General features: G+C 35.4%; 1 protein-coding gene across 1 annotated transcript in view; it reads left to right on the top strand.

Annotated features, from left to right (window-relative positions):
• The first annotated feature begins 13,349 nt into the window (after positions 1–13,349).
• KIF20B (kinesin family member 20B) overlaps positions 13,350–23,462 on the top strand; it is a 62,741-nt gene continuing 52,628 nt past the window's right edge. Inside the window, 13 exon segments of the mRNA XM_033131413.1 lie at positions 13,350–13,416; positions 13,419–13,495; positions 17,383–17,407; positions 17,410–17,468; positions 17,579–17,611; positions 17,613–17,676; positions 17,679–17,695; positions 18,154–18,271; positions 18,274–18,291; positions 18,839–19,023; positions 21,300–21,336; positions 21,810–22,037; positions 22,986–23,097. Of these exon segments, the coding sequence (XP_032987304.1) occupies positions 13,350–13,416; positions 13,419–13,495; positions 17,383–17,407; positions 17,410–17,468; positions 17,579–17,611; positions 17,613–17,676; positions 17,679–17,695; positions 18,154–18,271; positions 18,274–18,291; positions 18,839–19,023; positions 21,300–21,336; positions 21,810–22,037; positions 22,986–23,097 (1,040 nt within the window).

Below are 23,462 nucleotides of genomic sequence, written 5' to 3'. Positions count from 1 at the left end.
AAGAGAAGCTGGTACTTAGGCATCAGACTCAGAAAGGTCCATTGACGTTGCTCCGTGTCACAAACTTTCTAAGTGACAGGCCTGGGATTCACACATCTATTTGACTATACAGCCCTGCTTATTTGCCTCCCCCTTTCTTCAACATACTCTTTCCTTTGCCTTGAGCAAACATTCTGTATTCCCACCTCTCTGTTCATTATTCTCCTACTTTTTTTTTTGGAAGGAGAATTTTTATAAGAGTTTATTTGAGCCAAACTGATGACATGCTGGATAGCAAGACCTCAAATACTCCCTCTTCTACTTTATATAAAAAAGGCAATTCCTTACTCATCTGGCATCTTCTTATGGTTCATTGTTCCAAGGGGTGAAAATCTCCTGATTGACCAACAAAGGGACAATTCAAATGATTGGTTTTGGGGAAGCTTCCTTGAATAATTAATCAAAGTAGAAAAAAAATCTGCTTAATGCTTGTCTTTCTTATTCATATTTCTATGAAGGGAAAATTGTTGATTTGGAACCAGGGTATTTTGGCCAGTGTTGGGATATTCTGAATTAAATTAGAATCAGCAGTGGGGTGACCCTACGTCTACCCCTTTTGGACTACTATCAAAGAATGCAACGCTCTTGAGAGAGAGTTCTATGAGAGCAAAGCAAAGATAGCTAAAAAAAAAAAAAAAAACACAAAACTTTTTTATGGAAAGCAATTCTTTTCAGCTATTTAAAAAATACTCATCGTACCACTTGTCATTAGTTGGAAAGAAAAGCACTCTAAATAGCCTAAATAGCAGTGGTAGCAATGCTGATTATTTTTTAGGCTAAGTAGGAATACCAACTTTGGTTAACAACTGCAGATGAAATTTTTATAAAATTTCTCTCAGATTAATTGTACATTATCCAATAAAGTAGTTAAAATCTATTTTATCAAATCAGATCATGCAATATTTATTCTGATTACAGTCGATTCCCATTTTATCTTCTGAATTATTTAACTTTTACTACCTCCCAATAATAACACATGAATTTGCTAGACCAATTAGTTATTGGCTATGTGAGAGAGACTGGCTATATGCTTAGCAACAGGGTTTCCTCTTCCTCAGTGTGCAGGAAAACCACATTTCCCATTCTTCTTTGCAGTTAGGTTAGGGCATCATGCCTGGGTTCCTACCAAAGGAATATGAGTAGAAGCAACGTACACCACGTCCAGGCCTAGTATTAAACCCCTCTGCACCATTGTTCAAGCTCTCTCCTTTCCTTCTACTAGGTCCATGGAGGTCAGTACTGCAGACTACCAGATGAAAAGAACCAGGCCATTGTTCTGAAGGCAGTTGCCAGGACAGTCCCTCTACTTGTACTGGGGCTATGAAATGCATGAGGAAAAAAACAGTGTGGAGTTGTTATTTACCGTAGCTAGCTTTACTTACCCTGATTAATATAAACAGTATTCCTTTATCTTTTATTAAACATGTAAGAAAAGTTTGGTTATGATGTCTAGGGCAGTTTGTGATTTTAAATCTCTGATTTTTAAGTATGCTTTTAATTATATTCAAAAATTTAATATTAGCGTTCAAATCATACACATGTACATTTCCTAAAGAATATCATACCTACTGTCATAGGTCGTGCTTCATACATAACTTCTACTTTTAATTGGATAGTATATTGCATTACCACAAATTAAGTAATGAAAAATGTATTACTTTGTTTTAATCAACTAATGTAAAATTAATTATATTAGAGCTATATCATTTTAAGCTTGACTCCTTTTAGAAATATTTTGTATAACACAGATTCTAACGTTTTTCTCAGTGTTTTTATACTATTCCTTAAAACAAACATTAACAAATTTATTTGAACTGAAAAAAATATCAGAGTTTTTCTGACAGAAAATAAGTCTTATCTGACTGATTAGTTTGACAGTGAAGACTAGTTTTGTCAATTAGGTTACATGGCAATGTTTTTCTATACATTCAATAAACAGGAACTTTAAGATTTTGACAAATATTTTTAAAACATGTGATAAAAGTTTTATAAAAAATAGTGTATTAGCACAGATATTGAAATTAAAATTTTCAATTTTTACTGAGTATTTTGGTTTAAATAAAGTGCTGCTGAGTGAAAGAGTAAAAGGTATAATTGTCACTTTATAATAATTAAGAAAGCCTTTTTTGCTGTAGTTGCAGGGATTGAGACTCTAATGTCTGTAATGAAACCCTTTATAAGTTAGATGTTTTCTAATTCATAGCTTTCAACAAAATTGAAAAGAGAATCTAATGGAATTGTGATAAATCTTTAAAAATAATTTTGGATAATATATAACTTATTTTTGGCATCTAATTCAAAAGAAGTTCAAAGAATTGGGTGACGCTGTTATAATTAAATTGTTTCTATTCCTATATTTTTCTGTGTATAAGGTAACTTAACATTTACATCTATAAAAATCAAAACCACCAAGAGTAGAAGTGGTATTCTGTGCCATTTTAGACATAATTAATATTCTTCCACGAGTACGTGAACTAATGAAAAAATAAATCCCCATTAATCACAATAAGAGGTACACTTCTGAAAATGTAGATATTTGGCAATTTGAAAATATTTAATATAGTGTTTTAACTACTTGGGTAATAATAATTGTCATGATGACTACAGAAGTGTTTTTTAAAAGCCTTTTGAGCACAAACACTTCTACATTAGAGTAAAAAACTTATATTAGGGTAAAATTTTGGGGGAAATGGGATGAAAAGGAATTCAGGAAGGAAAAAGAAGCAATGTTAATTTTCTGATTGCTAAAGAAGAGCTTAGTTATGTATTTTTAAAATCTGTGCTAGTCTCTAAATTGCTAATATGAGATCATACTATACTAATTATTTATAACTTGATATTTTTTTTACTGTGTATCTGTTTTTTAGAAATTGGTTACATTCTGTGTATTTATATTCTGGCTCTGCCACTCACTTATGATGAGTGGTTGAGCGGGTCACTTACTATTTTTCAAGGCCCTGGTTTTTCCCCCATATAAAATGAGAAGGTTGAACCAGATCGTTTGTAGGCCCTTTTATGTCCCTAACATTCTATTACTTCTGTAAGTAAAGACTCAGAAATATTCCTTTAGATGAATAACACTAAATAAGTATCTAAAAATGCATTTATTTTCCTTTTCTTTCTTCATTTTCCTTCTTCCTTCTTCCCTCCTTCCTCTCATCCTTTCTTCCTCCCAATATCACTAAGGTCTTGCTGGCATACAGCAAAGATTGTATTTTTTGAGGGATTTACTGAAATTGCTCTCAGCATTTATCAATTAATTACTGTAATTTAATCATTTCCCTTAACCAAAAAGAATGTTTCATGACATCATTCTTTTCCCTAGTAATTGAAATCTGAAAAGCATACAATAAAGACAACATGTTCTAAAATAAAAAGATCGTACTGGCATGATCCTACTTCTTCCTTCCAAAGAAGCTAGAATCTTGAAATAGCTCATCAGAAATAAAACTCTTTGGAAAAGACAAAATCACCAGAAAGTCTATAACTGGTGCTGAAGAATATGTACGTGAGGTTTACTGGCATCACCTTCTGCTATTCTCAAAACAATGCAAGATATGATCTGCAAATAGTGCCATTGTGGTTTTAAGCAGTTCCATTTTGGTAATGGAATGTTGTGGTTTTTCATATTTGCTATGTTATGAGCAGGCAGCAAAGGTCTTGAAATATTATTGCTGTGGGTGGCTGGTTGGCTCAGTTCGTTACAGCCTGGTGCTGATATGAAAATAGAATTGAACCTGCAAATAAAAAAAGAGGGCCCACTTGAGATAAGATGTTTTCTCTAAGGAGGTAATATTTTAGATGAGATCTAAAGGAGGAAGTGAAGGGAGCCATAGGATGAAGGGGGAAGAGTGAACTCAGGTAGAGGGAATAAATTATGCAAAGGTTCATACACTGGAAAGAACCTGGTGTATTTGTGGTACACAGAGCAGGTCAACTTACTGCATGAAGTTAAGGGGTGAGGTTGGCCGGAGCCTGATCCTGCAGGGCCTGGTTGGCCGCTACAGAGAATTAGAAATTTTTTCCCCCTCTACTTTTTATGTTAGAAAATCTCAAAGTTATTTTAACAAGTTGAAAGAATGGCACAATGTACACTGGTATACCTTTTATCTAGACCCACCAATTATTAACTGTTTGCCACATTTGCTTTTTTTGTTCTATTCTCTGTTCTTATTTTTTTTATTCTCTCTCATATTCTCTATAGTTTTTATTTTTATGTTTTGCCAAAATCTTTTGAAGGTAAGTTGCAGGTTGTGACACTTTGCTGCTAAATAATGAAGCAAGTATCTTTAAAAACAAAGACATTCCACATAGTCACAAATCATCACATGCAAAAAATTTAATACTGATTCAGTATCCTCTAATATGTAGTCCATATTTAAATTCCTCCAACTGTCCACAAAACGTCCTTCGTACTTACTTTTTTGAAATCTATGAGCCAATCAAGATTCATGAATTTCATTTAGCAATGTGTCTTTGTCTCCTGACTAAAGCAATTCTCCACCTGTTTTTGTTTTCCTTTTTCCCTAACCGTGACATTTTTGTCTTATAAAATGTTATACATTCTTTTTTTTTCATACTTATTACCACTAGCAATTTATATTTGTCTGGTGCTGTCTTGTTGTTCCCTCACCTCCTAAAATGTACGTTCTGTGAGTCTAAGAACTCTGTGGGGGAGACCATGGGGAGGGATGGTGGGGAGTGAGTTTGGAGGGATGGGCGAAGGCCAGATTCCATATACGACTTAGCTAAGTGACTGACTTGGGTCCTTATTCTAGGATCAAGGAGAAACCACTGGACTAAGCCTAAACATAGTACAATCCAGTTTGCCTCTGTTTTAAAAAGGTTCATCTCCTGGAGCAAAGAATGGAGGCAGCTGAGGAAAATGCCGTTAAGCCAATTATGAGGCTGCTGCAGCCATCCCAGCAAGACATGATGATAATTTGGACTTGGGAGGTGGCAGAGCAGATGCAAAAAGCAGGATGGATTTCGGAGGTACTTTTTCCTACATTTTCATTTCGGGACCAGTCACTGAGTGTTCCCTTAGGAAAACAGAGCCAACTTGATTGGGAGATGCTTAAGATTTTGCCCCCATTTGAAATAATTTCATCTATGCTCTTGAAATGAGCATAAGATGAAAATATTAAGTTACATCAAGTTGGTTCCTGCCCTGGTCACAGCCTTTACTGGTAGCAATAGCTAACTTTTGATGTGGCAGGTACTATTCTAAGCACTTTATACGCATTTAATCCTAACAGTAATCCTATGAGATATTTTGTTATTGTCCCCATTTAACAGAGGAGGAAACTGAGGCATGGAGCTATTCGGGAATGGTAAAGGTATCTACTGCATAAAGGTGTTAAGAAGTTTGAATCAGGTAATATTTGTAAAATATTTATAAAAATACCTGGCGCGTGTTAAATAACTTCTTAAGTTTGTATAATAAGTAAACAGTAGAATTGGAATTGGAATCTGGGTAGTCTGGCTCCAGAGTCTGTGCAGTTCTATTGCCTCTCAAAGTGTGGACCCAACACCCCTGGAATTCCATTAAAAGAACACTGAGTACATATAACTCCTGGGAATTGCAAAATGGAGATTTTCTATTTATTATTCCTTTTGTGCTCATTAGCTGATATTTTTGTGTAATGAAGAGCTTTTCATTTTTATTCCCTTTCCCTCTCTCTCTCTCAGGGAGAGGACTTAAAAAGAATTAAATCAGTCTTAATCTATTATTATCATTATTCTTGCTGATGCTCAAATTGTTCAGAACATGGTCAGTGGAAGTCCTTTTAAGCCAGATCCAATGTCTTTTTGAAATGATCCCATTAATCTCTAAGGACTTCTTTGCTTTTTGACAATAATGCTCCAGGCTCACTTTGTAATTTTCCTGCCTCTGACCTAAAATCAGCCTTCTCTCCAAGAACTGGTTCCTTTTAGTGACTTAGAAATCATTTGGGTAGTTTGGTGCTAGGTAAGTTCGTTGTTACTGGGGTGTCAGGGCTCAATGCCTTTAGGCCCTCTCAATGGATCCAATTAAGATTAAAAAATAAACAAAAATACATGACTTCATCCTACTGCCTCCAATTCAAATCCAACACTGTGGGGTTCTTCCTTACCTTCTATCATTCCACGTTTGTTATCTCCCTTTCCCATAGTGAGAACCCTGGTTCTAAACAACATGAATATATTTATTCACTTACTTTTTCCTATGACACATGAATAATGGTTTCAAAATTACTACCTCAACGCCCCTTTCAAAATCAAACCTATGAAGCAAAATCATTGATTTCTTGGCACTTGTTTTTGCTCTTACACTCTTACAACTCGTAACTGTCGTACATAAGAGTACTGTGCTCAAGTTAATTGAACAAAATTTTTCTCTGTATGGTTTCGCTCGCAATTTGATATACAGATAGGTTTTCTTTCTTTGTATTAAAATTTAAAGCTTGCTTTTATTTCCATTACTTTAAATTCTTTGAAAAAGTGAAACTATATGTAAAAAATAAGTTACTCAGAGAAACCACACTCCCATTACTAATCCTTGCAAAACATTCTCACCCCCACCCCGTCCCCTATAGGTAAAGATTTTCAACTAATTTTCTGATTTATAATTTTTGTATTTATTGTTTCAAAAATATGGTAAAATGTGATATATTATATTTTCATTTCTTACACAAGTTAGTGTACTTTGTGTATTCTTTTGAACCTTTTTTCTTCACTTAACAATATAAATACAATTTTATTCTAAAAAGTCATTAAAGGACTTTAGGCCAGCGAGTGACATAATCATTTTTGTTTTCAGAAGATTAGTTTGGTGACTCTATAAAAAATGGTGTGGAGGAGAGCAGGACCTGAAGCAGGAAGACATGTCGGGTGGCTGTGGTGGTGTGGGCAATGAAAAAGTTAAGGAGTATTTATTTCACTTATAACATCAAAGTACAACAGATATATTTGTTTATGAACTGGATAAGAGTGGGGAGGGAAAAGGAGGACTCAGAGATGATTGTTTTATTTGTCTTGTGTAACTGGGTGGATACCTGGTGGTGTCCTTCCTTGAGATAGAGATTAGGGAGGAGAGGATTTGGGTTTTGGAGTGAAAAATCAGGTCCCACGTTGAACATGTTAAGTTAGAGATACATGTTATACATCCAAGTGGCGATGTTAACTGGGTACTTAGATATCTGCGTCTGGTTGGAGCTCAGAGGACGGGTCTGGAGAGGATGAGGAATTTCAGCTTCACCTGTATAAAGATATTGAAATCCATGGGAGTTGATGAGGTTGACAAGAGGAAGAACTGTACAGGAGAGAAAAAGTGGGAACTCAGAACCAAGCTCTGAGCACTCCCACAATTTAGAGCTTAGACAGAAGAGAGAGAAAAGTAGACTAAGATGGGTGGCCAATGATGTTAGGAACAAACGAGGAGAGGGTGAACTTTTGCTGACCCAGAAGCCAAATGAAGAGTGTTTCAAGGCTGAAACATTTACCTGTGTGGATAAAACATTCAACTGTGTGGAATGCTTCCACGAGCTAGAATGAAATGACAGGGAATCCAGTGGATTTTGTATTTATCTTTCCCCAGGCCTGGGAATGCTTCTCTCTCTCTCTCTCTCTCTCTCTCTCTCTCTCTCTCCCCCCCCCCCCCCCTTTTTTTTTTGAAAAAACACAAACCTAGGTAAATCCTAATGACCCTTGGAAATCTAGACCAAACATTATTTGCCCAGGTTCTCTGTCACATAGTCTTACGGCTCTAAGCACATTTCAAACTGCTCATTACAGTTGTAATTTCTCAATTATTTGTATTTTTTAACTAGTTGCCTCTCCCACTAGAATGTAAGCTTCTGGAGGGTTAATGTCTGTTTTGCTCCCTCCCCTCTAGTTTCCCTAACTCCTAACCTAGTGTTTGGAACATAGCAGGTTTTCAGTAAATATTTGTCAAACTATAAAATGTAATTCCTGGAGGGTTCAAGAGCTGGGACTCAGTTAACAGCTAGGAAAAGCACTGAAGGCATTATAAGGTATGCCAGGAAGGCCATCTGATTATAGCTGATGGCCATCTAATAACCGAGCTAGCGCCTTTCCAGGTGAGGCAGAGAGCCTGGAAATTGCTCTCTCTGACCCTGTCCCCACAGATGGCCTAAGTAGTAAATGCTTTAGGGGTAGACTTGCCTGAAGGAACAATGGATACTTTGATATAGAGCCTACTTGTAAATACTTGACTTCCAGCCTGAACAGGAGGGAAGTTTTTCTTTCATCTTTCCTCCTTTCTTCCTTTTCACATCTACTTTTTTTCATTTTTACTCCTGGCCTTGCATCGTCTTCTGTACTCCAAACTGGCTCACCTCAGATATGATTATTTTGTAGAGAAAGAAGGCACACCGAATGAAGAGACAGTGGGAAGTTAGTGAGGAAAGGGGGAGGTTATGGGAGATATAAATAATAGAATAAGGAAAGGAAGACAGTAAGCTCATCAAACTAGGTATGCTAATAATGCGACTAACAAGTAAAGTAATTGAAAATAAGACCACATGTAAGAGGGTGGGTCTTAAAGTCAATCAGCTGAGTTTAAAGCCCAGCTCCACCATTAATACCTATATGTCCTTGAGCAAATTACTTAACCATATGAACTCAGTTTCCTCCAAATCTGTAAAATGGGTTTAACAGTACCTACGTCAAAGGGCTGCTGTCAGGATCAGTAAGACAATCCATTTTATATGCGTAGCACCATGACTGGCACAAGCTAAACGCTCAATTAACGTCAGCGGTTATTTTTCTTTAAAATGAAGTACAGCAGGGGAGAGATGGTGTAATGTAGGGTCTCAGCTCCAGCTCCCCATAAGAACGCAGGATATGGTGAGGCCCAAAAGGAACACCAATGGAGCCATTGATACGGGAGTCATACCACTATGTTCTCCCTGGTGGCTGGGTTGGAGACACAGGAAGTAGGATCCACGCCATGGGCAATCCGCCACCGCTTCTCTGCCAATCAACAACCCCCAAGCACGGCCACCGCAGTTATATTAGTGGCTAACGGCTAACAGGTAACAGCTGATGGCCACCCAGCCACAGCGGATGGCCATCTGATTATAGCTGATGGCCATCTAATAACCGAGTTAGCACCTTTCCAGGTGAGGCAGAGAGCCTGGGAATTGCTCTCTGGGACTCTGTCCCCACAGATGGCCTAAGTAGTAAATGCTTGTCATATGAATGTCATAGCACCACACTCAAGAGAAGACGATCGCTTTAACAGCAGAAAAGGAGGTACTCGCACTGCAAAGACCTTGCCTTTGTATGGCATTTAGATTGTCACAATACAGCGCCTCGCAGCGGTAGCTGCTTTCTATTTTCAGAAAGGAAAAAAAAAAAAGATAATGCTTTTAAGAATCTATTCTGGGAAAAATTTATTTCGTCCATTACGGCCGCGGTGGACGACAGGTAGGGTCCTGCAGCGCGGGAAGTGACCCTCGGGGTGCTGGCGGCGCTCGCTGTAAGTGACTTTCCGGATGCGGAGCCCGTTCTGGGACAGGGCCGGGAAGTTACCAGCCCGCCATTCCTCGGCCCGTCCCTAAGAGAGTCGCGGGGCCAAGTGTGGTGGCAGCGGCCTCACATCGGGCCTTCGCCACGGCTTTATTGTCTCCAGGATGGTGTCCAAGATCCACCTACGTCCCCGCCAACAGAGGGTGGCACACACGGCAGCCACGAGGCAACCCCGTTCCCATCACTTTTCGCCCAGCTCCGCGGGAAGTGCCGCCTCCCCGCGCGGGACGCCCACCAGCCTCCGCCCATTGGTAGCCTGACGTTCCGAGACCCGCCCCCAGATTTGAAAGCTTCAGCCGGGTGCCGGTGGGAAACCTACAGCGCGAGCCTGCGGCGCTCCCTGGCGTCCTTCTGGAAGCTCCGCCCACTCCCAGCGTTCAGTGCGCTGCCCTGGCCGCCATTGTTTGAATTTGAAAACCAAAACTTCGCGGTGCTGCTCGCAGGTTGGACAGGCCGGCAACGTTGGCAGGTGAGGAGGTGGCCCGGGTGATGGTGAGAAGAAGGAGGTGGGGTGACTGTGCACTTCTCAGGCCAGAGGCGGGGAAACGGCTCTGGCAGTGTGATCGTCTTCCCCGGGGGCTCTTGACGACCCTGAGGTTACTCCCAGGAACTGGGGAGAAGGGGGTGCGCCTACCGCACCTGGTGCGCGTCGGAGGGTTGAGCCTCATTACTTGGATTAGGGTTTAAATTTCGTCTCCAACGCCTGTTAGCTGAGTGACGCAAGACAACGTATTTAATCTTTGTGGGCTCAGTTTTCTTATTTGTTAAAAAGGGGTGATGATAGTAGTACCTCCCTTTTCCAGTTTCGTGAAGATAAAATGTGTAAAGTTGTTAGAAACATGCTGATATGTAGTAGGTACTAAGTGTTGGCAGTCAATATCTTTATTATTGTTGCTGCTTGCTGCTGTTATTGTTGAGGCGTAGGCCTCTATTGCCACACCTATTTTCCTAAATCCCCGAGGTGAGTACTTTGCTTGTCAGGTACATGGCCTCTTTTTTTGGGGGAGGGGAGAGAAGCCCAGTTGTGGCCGTCTGTGCATTTATTACCAGGCTGCTGACGATCCTGGGGTTATGTCTTTCTTGGACTTTGCTGTGCCCAGCGTAAGTGGGTGTGTGTGGCGAGTGCAATGACCGCTGTCATCCCGCAATTTAGAGTTCCCTCAACCCATTTCACCTCCTGCTTCTGTGATTCCTGCTGGCACAACTCCGATCTTCTTTGTTGAAGAACTGATTGACACATGTTCATGCCTTCCGCAATCCTTGCTGAAGATGATCAAATTCAGAGTTACGTTCTTTAAAACAAAGTAGCATGTTTACCCAGAAGCAGCATAGCGGTGTATATATTTTATTAGATATCGAAGACCCAACATTTCAAGTTGCAAAATAATATCAAGGACTCATCAATTAGTTTTGGAGACTTCTTTTTGAGGCTATATTTTGTTGATGACATTCATAAACCTCATTCAGTAGCAGATTTTTTTGTTTTTTTCACTGGTCTTCAACCATGGAATCTCACTGGAGAGAAGGTAAAGATTAAGTTTCTCAGTCATGGCAACAGCCTTCTGAAATGAGAAATGAGGTCTTGAACCCTGCTGTTGCTAAAGATAATATCACCAAAAAAAGTAGGACCATTTTTTTTTTTTTTTTTTTGGAATAGAGGATTTTATCATTAGATGGTCACTAGATGGTCCACTAGAAGTCACTAGATGGAATTTTTATCACTCATACATCTCTGCATTTGTCGTAGGGGATACAAAGTAGTATAAAACAGTTCTTGTCCCCAAGAAATTTCTGGTCTAGTTAGGGAGGCCACACATAAGTAGTATTTAACTAAAAGTACAGTGTGACAGTACACCTCAACAATTTTATACTTGTTAAGAGACAATTCATTGAAAACTGAGCATATGAACAAGTAGAATCTATAATCTTTTAAAAAAGAGGTACAGATATTTCTATTATAATTCACTAATTTTTATAAAAGATTTATCAACACTTTTTGAGGGAGGTGAAACAAAAATTAATTAAGGGCAAAGAATGAAGTTTACTTTCCAGTTTCCTGGCATTTCCATGAAATCTGAGTCATGAAATGTCAAGCCAGTACTTTCATGTTTTGCAAGCGTTTTTTTCCCTATGTTCTAGATCAGTGGTTATTTTTTACTCTATCAGATACCCTTTTTCTTAGTTTTCACCCATAAATTACATGTTTGAAATATTTTATCAAACTGCATTTAAGTAACTTCCCCATTTTCATTACATCACTGATTATACAATAAAACAACAGCAGTAAAGATATTAAACTTGTTTAATTGTATGGTGGTTGATCATGTACTTTATTGGGCCTTGTTCAAGGTAAATGTATAATTTCCTTCGTCCTTTTTCAATGTAGGAAAAACAAAGAAACAACCTGTTGAATTGCATTTGGGGATTTCAGGGCTTATTATCAAGGAAAAAGATATGACCACAAAGTGGCAGGAGCACACAAGGAGCTTTACTGGGGTAGCATTTTGACAGGGTTGCATGCAAAAGTCCCACAGCATGAAACCTTCCAGAGACTAGAGTTAGAAGGGTTAAGGGCCACTGGAATTAGGGGCAGGGAGAGAAGAATCAGAAAGAGGAACTGCTGTGTCTAAGTGATGTTGTCAGCAGCACAGCATGGAGTCCCTGGGTTAGAACTCCAAAGGGCAGAGTGGCTTGGGGTCTTTATAGTCCTGGGTTTTACCTGTGGCTAGCAGGATGCAGTTTTCATGGGGTGTGCAAAGGAGTGAAGCTTTTAAATGGCTTAAAATCAGCTTATTTGAGCTATATTAAAAGCAATAGATGTGGAAAATGGGAGTTAGCACCTTAGTGGGGTGTTGAACTAATACCCTGGCCTGCTGTGAAGAAGTAAACAACGTAGTACCAATATACAGGTGCCATGTTTGGCTCATTATAGAACACCTGTGGATGCCCGTTACTACTTTCCTGAGCCAGGAACCCAAGTTTGGGAGTCACTGTTCTGGATATCCATAATACTGTCAAAGAACGGCAGGGCAGGGAGCTCTCTTTCTTTATCCCTGGTTTTATGGCATCTAGTAGCGTCTCAGTGAATATTTGAATGTTAATATTTTTTCTGTTAAGATTACCCCTATGTTTACCCTTAGGTTTGGTAACTTGATGTTTCATTTAGTTGTACTAGTTTACTGATGCATTATTCCATATTCACCTTTAATTTTAAGACCTGTGATGTGTCAGGTACTGTTTGAATACGTTCACATACATTAAACTTCCCTTTGCACTTGCATTATTTAGAAGAATTCAGTTGAAAGTGTCTATGTAACTAAGTTTAACTCCTAAATGCTAAAACGTTATGAAGTGTGTAAGTAACATTTTTAGCAGACACGAAATAACTAAAGTAACACAAGGTTATTTACTCCACCCTTCCTGTATGATTCCTGAGAGGATTTCAGGCAGACATATAAATGTTTTATATTGTCTTACTTTTTGGGATACCTTTACTCATGAAGTCTCTCGATGAATCTATCCATAGGTTGGATCATATGAATAATAGTGGTAGGCTGTGTCCAGTAGTGTTTGTTTCAGAATCTGTATAATATGATCTTTGTCTTTTCCATGGGTCACCATGTTATATATAGATGAAGCAGTCTAATGTTTTTCTTCGCTGTAAATCTAGTTATATGGGGGGAAGTACTGAGTTGGACTAAGACTTTTTAAAGTATGGGTGGCTTACATGCTGATTTATTAAGGCTGTCTAAAGAAATTGCTGTTATTCTTGCAGAATGGAATCTAATTTAAATCAAGATGGAGTGCCTAGACCATCGTATGTTGTTAGTGCTGACCCAGTTGCAAGCCTTTGGAAGTAAATTTTGACAGCATTAAGCTTGATCTTTCTCGTGAATTTTCCTTAGTTGCTTCAAGCACGGAGGTAAGTACTAGAAAACTATTATGTTGATTATCATGATTGAGTGGAAATTTGTGTGGCACACTGTACTTGCAGGCAGGTACGACTAGAGCAGAGCTTTCCGTAAGGCAACCCTCTGAAGGGGACCAAAGTCTTGCCACTTCAAGATGAACCTTTTTGGAAATTGATTTTAAGCTGGTTATTAAGAACAAAAGCTAAGAATGGCTTTTACATTTTTAAGTGGTTAAGAAAAATCAAAAAAACCTTTGACCCTCTTCCTTTCAAGCCTGAGGTAATGCAGAATGAAGAGGCCTGCTTTAGGAAGGGAATCTTAAACTACTCACCTTAAGGATTTTCACCTTAACCTAATTTGAATTAAGTATGGTAGATAGTAAGGATCCAAGCAGGGGCCTGTTTAGCTAGATCTTCCTGTGTCCCAATCCTTCTGTGTTGTCTAGCAGGAATTTGTTTGCTGCAGTCTACTTCTCCTTTGAAATTCCTGTCCCCTTCTCCTTTTTCCATAATGACATGTAAGACTGAACTGCCCAGTGCCTCTTTGGGGTTTTCATATTCTTGTGGACCCTCAAATATATATTCATATAATAAACTTTGGACATTTTCTCCTGTCAATTTGTCTCGGTTAAGTTGATTTTTAGCCCAGTTAGAAGAACTTAGAAGGTGGGAGGAAAATTTTCTTTTTAGCCCCCACACTTCTTATCTGAGTAATTTTTTCATAATGCCCTAAATACGTAACAGTTCCCTTTCAAATAATAGGTCCAAACAACTTAAAAACTAACTCTGACCTAACCTAGTAGCCATTTTTAAAAAATTAAGTAAAAAAGAAAAAAAAAATGTAACTTCATTCTTCTATTATCACAGTTATTTATTAATGGGATATGTGTACCTTTTGGGCACTGCACAATTTCTCAAGCTTTGGAATCAGATTAAACATTGACACCCTTATTTTTTGTTCCTCATTGTTTTGGGGGAGTACTTTTTATCACAGTAACTACTGAAAAATCCATCTTCACAAAGATATGATATCAAAAGAAATAGTGTGATCTAATATTGAAACTGAACTACTTTGAGCTAGTAGTTCCTGGTATTCAACATATGTCAGGTAGTATTGTTATTGTCTTAAAAATGTAAAACACTCCACTATGCCCCTCGGAATTACAGGCCTTAGTTTAAAAAATAATACAGATTTTTATAAGTTAAAATAATTCAGTAGTTTAAGAAGTGAAAGTCCTTCCACCACCCTTCCTACTACTGTAATGTTTGCTGTGTGTCTTTGTAACAGACTTTTTCTTGTACATTTACTTTGCAGTCCATTTTTATTCTGTTACCTTTTAGATGGTTAATTTTGATGCTTTAGAAAGATGGACTAACCCAGTTTATGAAGAATGATGGGAGGGGAAGGAGGAGTACAGGAAATATAGGTAAAAGAGTAATATTTAATACCCATCATGTGCCAGGCTCTTTAACTTTGGCTCATTTAGTAATCATAAATAAAGAAAAGAAGGGAGGAAGGGATGCCTCTTGGAATATAATGGAATCATGCTTTATGTAGTGCAGGTTTTTGTGTGGCCATAAGTTTTCAGTTCCTTCTGGTAAATACCAAGGAGCGTGATTGCTGGATCATATGGCAAGATTATGTTTGGTTTTGTAAGAAACTGCTAACCTGTCTTCCAAAGTGGCTGCACTGTTTTACATTCCCACCAGCAATGAATGAGAGTTCCTATTGTTCCACATCCTCATCAGCGTTTTGGGTCGGTGTTCTAGATTTTGATCATTCTAGTAGGTATGCAGTGTATCTCTTTAATTTACATTTCTCTGATGACCTATGTTGTGGAACATCTTTTCATATGCTTATTTGCCATCTGTATATCTTATTTGATAAGGTGTCTGTTAAAGTCTTTGGCCCGTTTTTAAATCGGGTTGTTTGTGTTATTGTTGAATTTTAAGAGTTCTTCTTGTATTTTGGGTAGCAGTTCTTTATTTCTTTTGCACATATTTTCTCCAAGTCTGAGGCTTATTTTTTCATTCTCTTAACAGTGTATTTTACAGAGCAGAAGTTTTTAATTTTAGTGAAGCCCAGCTAATCAATTATTTATTTCATGGATTGTGTGCCTTTCGGGTTGAATCTAAAAAACTCATTGCCAGACCCAAGGTCATCTAGGTTTTCTAGGACTTTAATAGTTTTGCATTTTACATTTAGGTGTGTATCCATTGTGAGTTAATTTTTGTGAAGGGTCTGTCTAGATTTTCTTGCATGTGGATGTCCAGTTGTTCTAGCACCGTTTGTTGAAAAGACTGTCTGCTCCACTGTATTGCCTTTACTTTTACAAAGGTCAGTTGACTATAGGCATGGGGACTTATTTCTGGGCTCTCCATTGTGTTCCATTGATTGATTCTGTTCTTTTGCCATTATCATACCATCTTGATTACTGTAGCTTTATAGTATACCTTGAAGTCAGGTCATGTCAGTCCTTCAACTATGTTCTTCTCTTGCAATTTTATGTTGGCCATTCTGGGCAGTCTTCATTTTTAGCCATTCTAATAGGTGTGTGTATTGGTATCAAATTGGTATTTGCATTTACTTAATAACTGATGATGTTAAATATGTTTTCATGTGATTATCTGCCATTTGTGTATCTTTGGTGAAGTGTCAATTTAAATATTTTGCCCATTTAAAAAATTTGGGTTGGTTGTTTTCTTATTATTGAATTTTAAGTGTTCTTTATATTTTCCTGATACAACTGCTTATCAGATAGGTCCTTTGCAAATTTTTTCTTTCCCAGTCTATGTCTCATTTTTCATCTCTTGTGTTTCTGAAGAGAAGTTTTTAATTTTGTGGAAGTCCATTTTATCAGTTTGTTCTATTAGGGATTGTGCTTGGGTGTTTTATCTAAGAAATCTTCGCCTAACTCAAGACTACAAAGATTTTCTTCTGTATTTTCTTTTAGAAGTTTTACATTTAGTAGGTCTATGATCCATTTTTGAATCACAATGTACAGTGTGAGGTGCTTAATTGATCTTTACATTCCTGCAATAAACCATATTTGGTTAGGATATATTATCTTAATTTACATATTGGTTAATATTTTATTAGGGACTTTTTGTACTATTTTAATTAGGGATATTGTGTAATTTACTGATGACATCTTTATCAGATTGTGTTTCAAGTATGTTACCTCAAAATTAGTTCAAGAAGTGTCCTTTATTTTCTTAAAGAGATATCTACTATTTATTTGTATTATAACCTTAAATGTTTGAGGGAATTTAACAGTGAATTTCCAGGGCTTGGAGTTTTTTGTGGAATTATTTTATTTGAAGTAAATTGAATTTCTTTAATAAAGGGTTATTCAGATTTTCTGGTTCTTGTGTCTTTTTGCTAAGTTGTGTTTTCAAATAATTGTTTCCTTTTTACTTTTAAAAATAATTTTAAACATTTCTTTAACATTATTTTAAAAAAATGAACGAGGTTTCATTTCTTCCCCAAAGGAAGCAGTAAAGACAATGCTATGTAGCAAAAATTTCTCAATGCATGATGGAATTGAGCATTGGGTTATAGACTATTCTGGTTACTTGTGATTTATTCTAGAGCTCTATGTTTTTGTACTTTGAGCCCTGTTATTTGTATTTAATTATAAATGTTAGGATTTTATAGGGAAAAAAGGCTTACTATAAACTTCAAGAAGGTAGAGGAAATCGAACCTTATATTTTTTAAAAAAACAGATTTGTTTTTCTTTAAACAAAAATTGTTAAAAACAGAGAATCACTGTTTAAAGTTTCTGTATAATCTCAGATTGTTATCTAACAATAAGCCACTTAAAGAAAGATAATCCCTGAAAAAGCCCGTGTTTCGTGTTTTTAAAATACAGTTTTATTTTTGTTCTTCATTTTTTAGGCAAACAGTTTGGAATCCAAAGACTATCTCAGGTTTGTCTTCGAATACGACCATTCACACAGTCCGAAAAAGAACATGAGTCTGAGGTTTGTGTTGAATTTAATTGGGTTTTACCATTTTAACCTTCATTAAATGGACAAAATACAGTTGTTTTTATTTATGTATTAGTAGGGAAATTTTTGATGGTTTATTCTAGGGCTGTGTGCATATGCTGGACACACAGACTGTTCCTGCTGAAAGATCCTCAGAGTACCCTCACTCGGTTAAGTGAGAAAAGCTCTGGACAAATGGCACAGAATTCAGTTATTCCAAGGTAAGTACCCATATCAAACTAAAGATTTTTCTTTTAGGGAAAGGAGACGTGGCTTAGGCTAAGTTGCTATGTAATTGTGTATAATTAACTATATGCATCTTGTACTTATGGAATTTAGAACTTAGGCATTAGTATTTTTTTCTCAAGGGTAAGACTGAAATTTCAGATCTATAAATATATATATGGAAGTGAATAAATCACAATATAATTCATATATATTTATGAAAGGTTTCTTTTCAGAATTTAGATGAAACTTGTTTGGCTGGGTCAGATTTATATCTTGAGAACTCATGAGAGTAGGTAATCTATCAAGTGTATTTGTGGGAGTTGGGAATATGGCACTTATTTTAGAATGAATCTCATAAAATTATTTAAAAAAATTTTAAAACATGAGCTATAGGGTATATTCATTAACCTGAATTTTCTAAAAAGATTTGTTTTAAAAAATGCTTATGTAGGTTTTTGGTCCAGAAACTACACAGAAGGAATTCTTCCATGGTTGCATTATGCAGCCAGTAAAAGACCTCTTGAAAGGACAGAGTCGGCTGATTTTTACTTATGGGCTAACCAATTCAGGAAAACATATACGTTTCAAGGTAAAATGTTTTATTTTTGCTGGAAAGGGAAAAAGCACTAATATTCACTCATTTTAATAATACTTGCATGTAGTTATGTTTCCATTACCTAGTACATTTGCTCTGTTTTTAATAGTCATAGCATAATTGAGTATATATTGTTGGTAGCTTTTAATTCAGATTGATTTAATTCATTTGCAAAACTACTTTACCTGTATGCTAGAGAATTAGATGATAAAAATTCAGAAAAAGGATTGATGTGACATAGTGAATTAAGCATGGATAACCAAGGGAACATTTTATATTCATTTTATTTTTATACTTTGTGATTATAGTTGATTGCAAATCTATGGCCTGATCTGAATGTAAAATTTCAGGGTTTGTATCAGAATAATAGTTGATAAAACATCCATGTTACAGTGAAGACCAAAGTGATAAACTGAGTAATCCTTCAATTTCTCTCACTATTTTTTTTTTATTCCTGCATTATTTGTGGTATAAAAGGAGCTTTGGTAATCCAAGGATGTTTTTCACTGAGAGAGTATTAAAACAAAAATTTATTTCACAGGTACAGAAGAAAATATAGGCATTCTGCCTCGAACTTTGAATGTGTTATTTGATAGTCTTCAGGAAAGACTATATACAAAAATGAATCTTAAACCACATAGATCCAGAGAATACTTACGGTTATCACCAGACCAAGAGAAAGAAGAAGTTGCCAACAAAAGTGCATTGCTTCGGCAAGTTAAAGAGGTATGGAAGTATTTTAGTATAGAAATATATATAAATCATGACCTTTTATAAGCTCTTTAGTTTGTTTCAGCCTGTATTGGAATGTTTGGTGGTGTTGGTGGTGGTTTTCTTTTTGAGAAAAGTATTAAAAACTTGTTTGAAGGCATCCTTCTTATATTGTACAAACAGCAGAAATGTTTAAAACAAATGTAAATGCTTCTGAAATCTGTTTTGGTTGTAAAAACAGCATTGTACTTTTTATGTAATGATTTTTTAAAATTCTTCTTTTAATTGTAAAACTAATATGTATACACAAAATCGAAACAAAGGATGTGAAAAATAAAAAGTGAAAACTTCTGATAGTTTCATTTCCGAAGAGAAAACCACCATTAACAGATTGGAAAGTATCTTTTATGATATTTTTTTCTATATACAAAATTTATGTACAGAGCCGTCTGTATATAAACAAACACAAACACAGTCATATACACATATATATAGTTGCACATATTTTTCTAGCTTTATATGTAGGATATAGTCTTTTTTAAACAAAAATGAGATTTTACTATACATACGTTCTATAACTTGCTCTTTCATGTAACACATTTTAAGTTTCTTACCAGCTTAATTCCTATGTGTCTTACCTGTTAGGTTATGTGTTTACCTCTTTTGTTTTTAAATTACCGTATTTTGCCGTGTATAATGAATGCACTTTTTTGGGCCCAAATGTGTGAGGGGAAAAATAAGGATGCGCATTAAAAATGTGTAGTACTAATTCTGTACCTATAGAAATGATTTAATTCTTTTATTTATGCTTATGAGTTAAAAGTGTAACTCTAGAAAATCAATATGATATCCATATGCAAAATAATACCCTGGAATATGATAATCAGTTTTGTTGAACTGACAACGAACTTGCAACGACAAAAAGTACTTGGCTTTCTATGGTGGGTAAATATTGTAAATTTGTTACTGGTACATAAAATTTCTTATTTCTTGTATCTGTTGCTTGTATGTTGTAGTTATTTGTTACATAAAATTTCTTGTACCGTAATATGTTAACAAGTAAATGCTGAAATTCCTCTATAATACAAAAAAAAAGTACCTAAATGTAAACAAATACAAATTTGAATTAAAAAATTAAAATGAAAGATTTTTCCCCTGAAAATTTGAGCCAAAAACGTGGGTGTGCATTGTACATGGCAAAATATGGTAGTTTTTCATGAAAAAAATTGTAAATAAAGTTTTACTTGTCTATTTATTCCTCCTGTTCCTCCTGGGTTTTGTGTTATGTTTTCAGATATTTATCCTATTCAAGATGGTTAAAAATTATTAGTGGTTTTTATAAATTTTTCAAAATATTGTTGGGGATTTTCTTTTTAACACATTTGGAAATCAGGGTTTCAAGGTAATAAAAAGTTGTTGATTAGTGGAGTTCAAAGTTCAAAGTCCATAATTATGGTTGGTGAAAGTGAAATAAGTATTTCAACAAAATTATGGAGATTGGCGGATAATTGTATAGATAATTAATAGAGAAAATTAGTCATTTATAATGAAAAAAATTCCGTAACAAATTATCCAGTTAAAACAAAATATTATTTGGCCTATGAAATGTAAAATGTTAAAAATGAGATACTCATTTTTATACATTGATTTAAAGTGTGTTTCCAGAAAGCAGTTTGGCAAACTATTAAGATTGAGAACTTAAAAAAATTTTAATCTTTTCTTCTACCAGTCAAGATTTAGGTGGTATATATCCTAAGGAAATAATTAGAATGCAGAAGAATAAAATAATATATTAAGATGTTTATCTTAGTATTATTTTCTAGTGACAAACCCTTGTAAATAAATGTTCAATAATAGGGAATAGTTAAGTCATTTCACATTTATTTAGTTATGTAGCTACCAAATGTTTACAAATAAATTTTATATAGAGAAAAAGCTTATAATAAGTGTGGAGAAAAGAATAGAATGGAATAGATTGAAAGATTAATAGCAATTGTCTCTGAGTGGCAAGAATTATATATGATGAAATTCTTTTAATACTCTTCTGTAGTTTCCCACATTTTTTAAACTAGAGAATGTATTATTTAACTAGGAAGAAATTAATAGACAGGGATCATTGAATTGAGTAGATGAAAAGTTGTGATTTAGTTGGTGACTTAATTTGGACAAGTAATTACTATGTTGGTTATTTAACTTGTTATAGCTAAAGGAAAGCAAACTAGAAGTTGAAGAATTTGTTACTAGTTTATAAACATGGTTTTTAACTTTAAAAAAATATCTTTCTTTTTTAGGTTGTTATGCAAAATGACAGTTCTGATACTCTTTATGGTAAGATTTCTTATCTTTAAAAAGTTGACTGCATGAAATACGTTTGAAAAGCTTTTAATTTTTGAATCATTCCTTGTGATTTAATTTCTTTAATGGTATAATAATACTTGGAAAATGGTACATGACTATATGAAATGTCAGTTACTATAAAGTTTAAGTTTAATATCACAGATACCCCTTTCACTGGTTGTAACTTTCATGTTAAATTCATGTTGAATTAAATGTCCTTTACATTTAATTTCAGTTTAGTTCATTAGTATATTTTCAAAAAGAAAAGATAAGAAGAAGCAAAACTTTGGTTAATATAGATAGATATTATTTACATCTGCTTTGGTTCAAAAGATATTTAACATTACTGGTCAAAAGATCAAGGGTATTTAGTTTTTCAAGTCTAGGAGTCTTGATCTGTTCTGTTACTTCATTGTTTTAGTCAGTTGCTTAATTTTGTGATTATCCTTTTTTATTTTTTGTAGGAAGCTTAACAAACTCTTTGAATATCCCAGAGTTTGAAGAATCCATGAAAGATTATGAACAAGCTAGCTTGAATATGGATAATAACATAAAATTTTCTCTGTGGGTTTCTTTCTTTGAGATTTATAATGAATGTATTTATGACTTGTTTGTTCCTCTGTCGTCCAAATTCCAAAAGAGAAAGATGCTACGCCTTTCCCAAGATATAAAGGGCTATTCTTTTGTAAAAGGTATGCTAATGTTTTTTTTTTTTTTTATTACTCTGAACTTCCTTTCTAGGCTTTGTTATAGCTATAGGAAAGCAAACTAGAAATTGAAAAATTTATTACTAATTATTAACATCAAGATAATAAGTGAAGTTTGTGCTTCGGAAGTACTTTTTGCCATGTTAATTAAACCTGAATATTAAGGTGTCTATTTTAGTACCCATTGTGTTTACTTACCACTGATTGAATTTTAAGGGATGGGAAAAGCTGTGTGTGTTGATACTCACATTATGCTGCTGCTTTGTAACAGTGTCCAAACTTTGGACTTATGGAACTGTTTCTGTTCTTTCACAATGGTATCTTTCCAATGTTTTTAAACCACTAATCACAGTAGGAAATACACAATAACATTGTAACCCGGTACCTATGTGTGTATATATCTTATAACTCAAGTTTCATTAATTATACTTACCCTTACTATAAGGAATGTACTTTGATGTTTTTTGTATTCTACTTCAGTTTTACAAAATGCTGGTTTTGACTAAATAAAATTTGATTTCTTAATTCACTAATGAATTGTAATCTGCAATGTCTCACAGACAGGTAATTGTGTAGGTTTAATCTGTACTGTGCTTTTTGTGTGTTTTTTTTTCCTGGATGTCTAATTCTGAGGAATCTTACCTGTTTTTTAATTTTCCCTTTGGCTGACTCTATAGAAGAATTTTTACTTTGTGTGTTTGTATAACTTAAATACTGGAAAATTGTTAAAAATATCCTTCTTTTGTGTGCCTCTTTTCTAGTAGAATATGTATGGAATAGCTGAGTTGACTCCATTTAGGGCATGTTATTAAAAGAAAGAAGATTTCATTGTGTGTCTTTGGGAAAAGAGATCATAAATCTTCAACAAGATTACATTGAACAGCAAATACTGTGTCTATATAAATTGATATATGTCCTTTTCATTTTTTAAAGATTTACAATGGATTCAAGTATCTGATTCCAAAGAAGCATATAGACTATTAAAACTAGGAATAAAGCACCAGAGTGTTGCCTTCACAAAACTGAACAATGTTTCTAGTAGAAGGTAAGGAGTAAACCCTATGGTATAAGCCTGAAGCACCCAAGGTATTGTGTGCTAATTTAAATACAGCTAATTTAAGATTAAAGTATGCAGTAGGTTTTCTGTTATATTAAGTGAATCCATAGGGATAAAGACATTCTATAAACTGAAGAGCATTAACCACACATGACTGTCAGGACTACTGTTCTAAGAAAAGATTTACTAATTTGCATGAAGTCTCTGAGATATTTTTATTCTTTTTTTATGTGACTATCTAACCTCAATATGCTGAGTTGCCTGTAATGGTGGACTTTCTGTGTCTTTTCCACTTATTCCGTGAACACAAGACTATATGCACATTCTTAAGACAGAATCTGAAGGGTTAAGAA

The sequence above is a fragment of the Rhinolophus ferrumequinum genome, chromosome 16, assembly GCF_004115265.2.
Source record: "Rhinolophus ferrumequinum isolate MPI-CBG mRhiFer1 chromosome 16, mRhiFer1_v1.p, whole genome shotgun sequence".
NCBI classification, from domain to species: Eukaryota; Metazoa; Chordata; class Mammalia; order Chiroptera; family Rhinolophidae; genus Rhinolophus; species Rhinolophus ferrumequinum.
The sequence above is the reverse complement of the archived record's forward strand: the minus strand, read 5'-3'. Positions and strand labels throughout refer to the sequence as shown.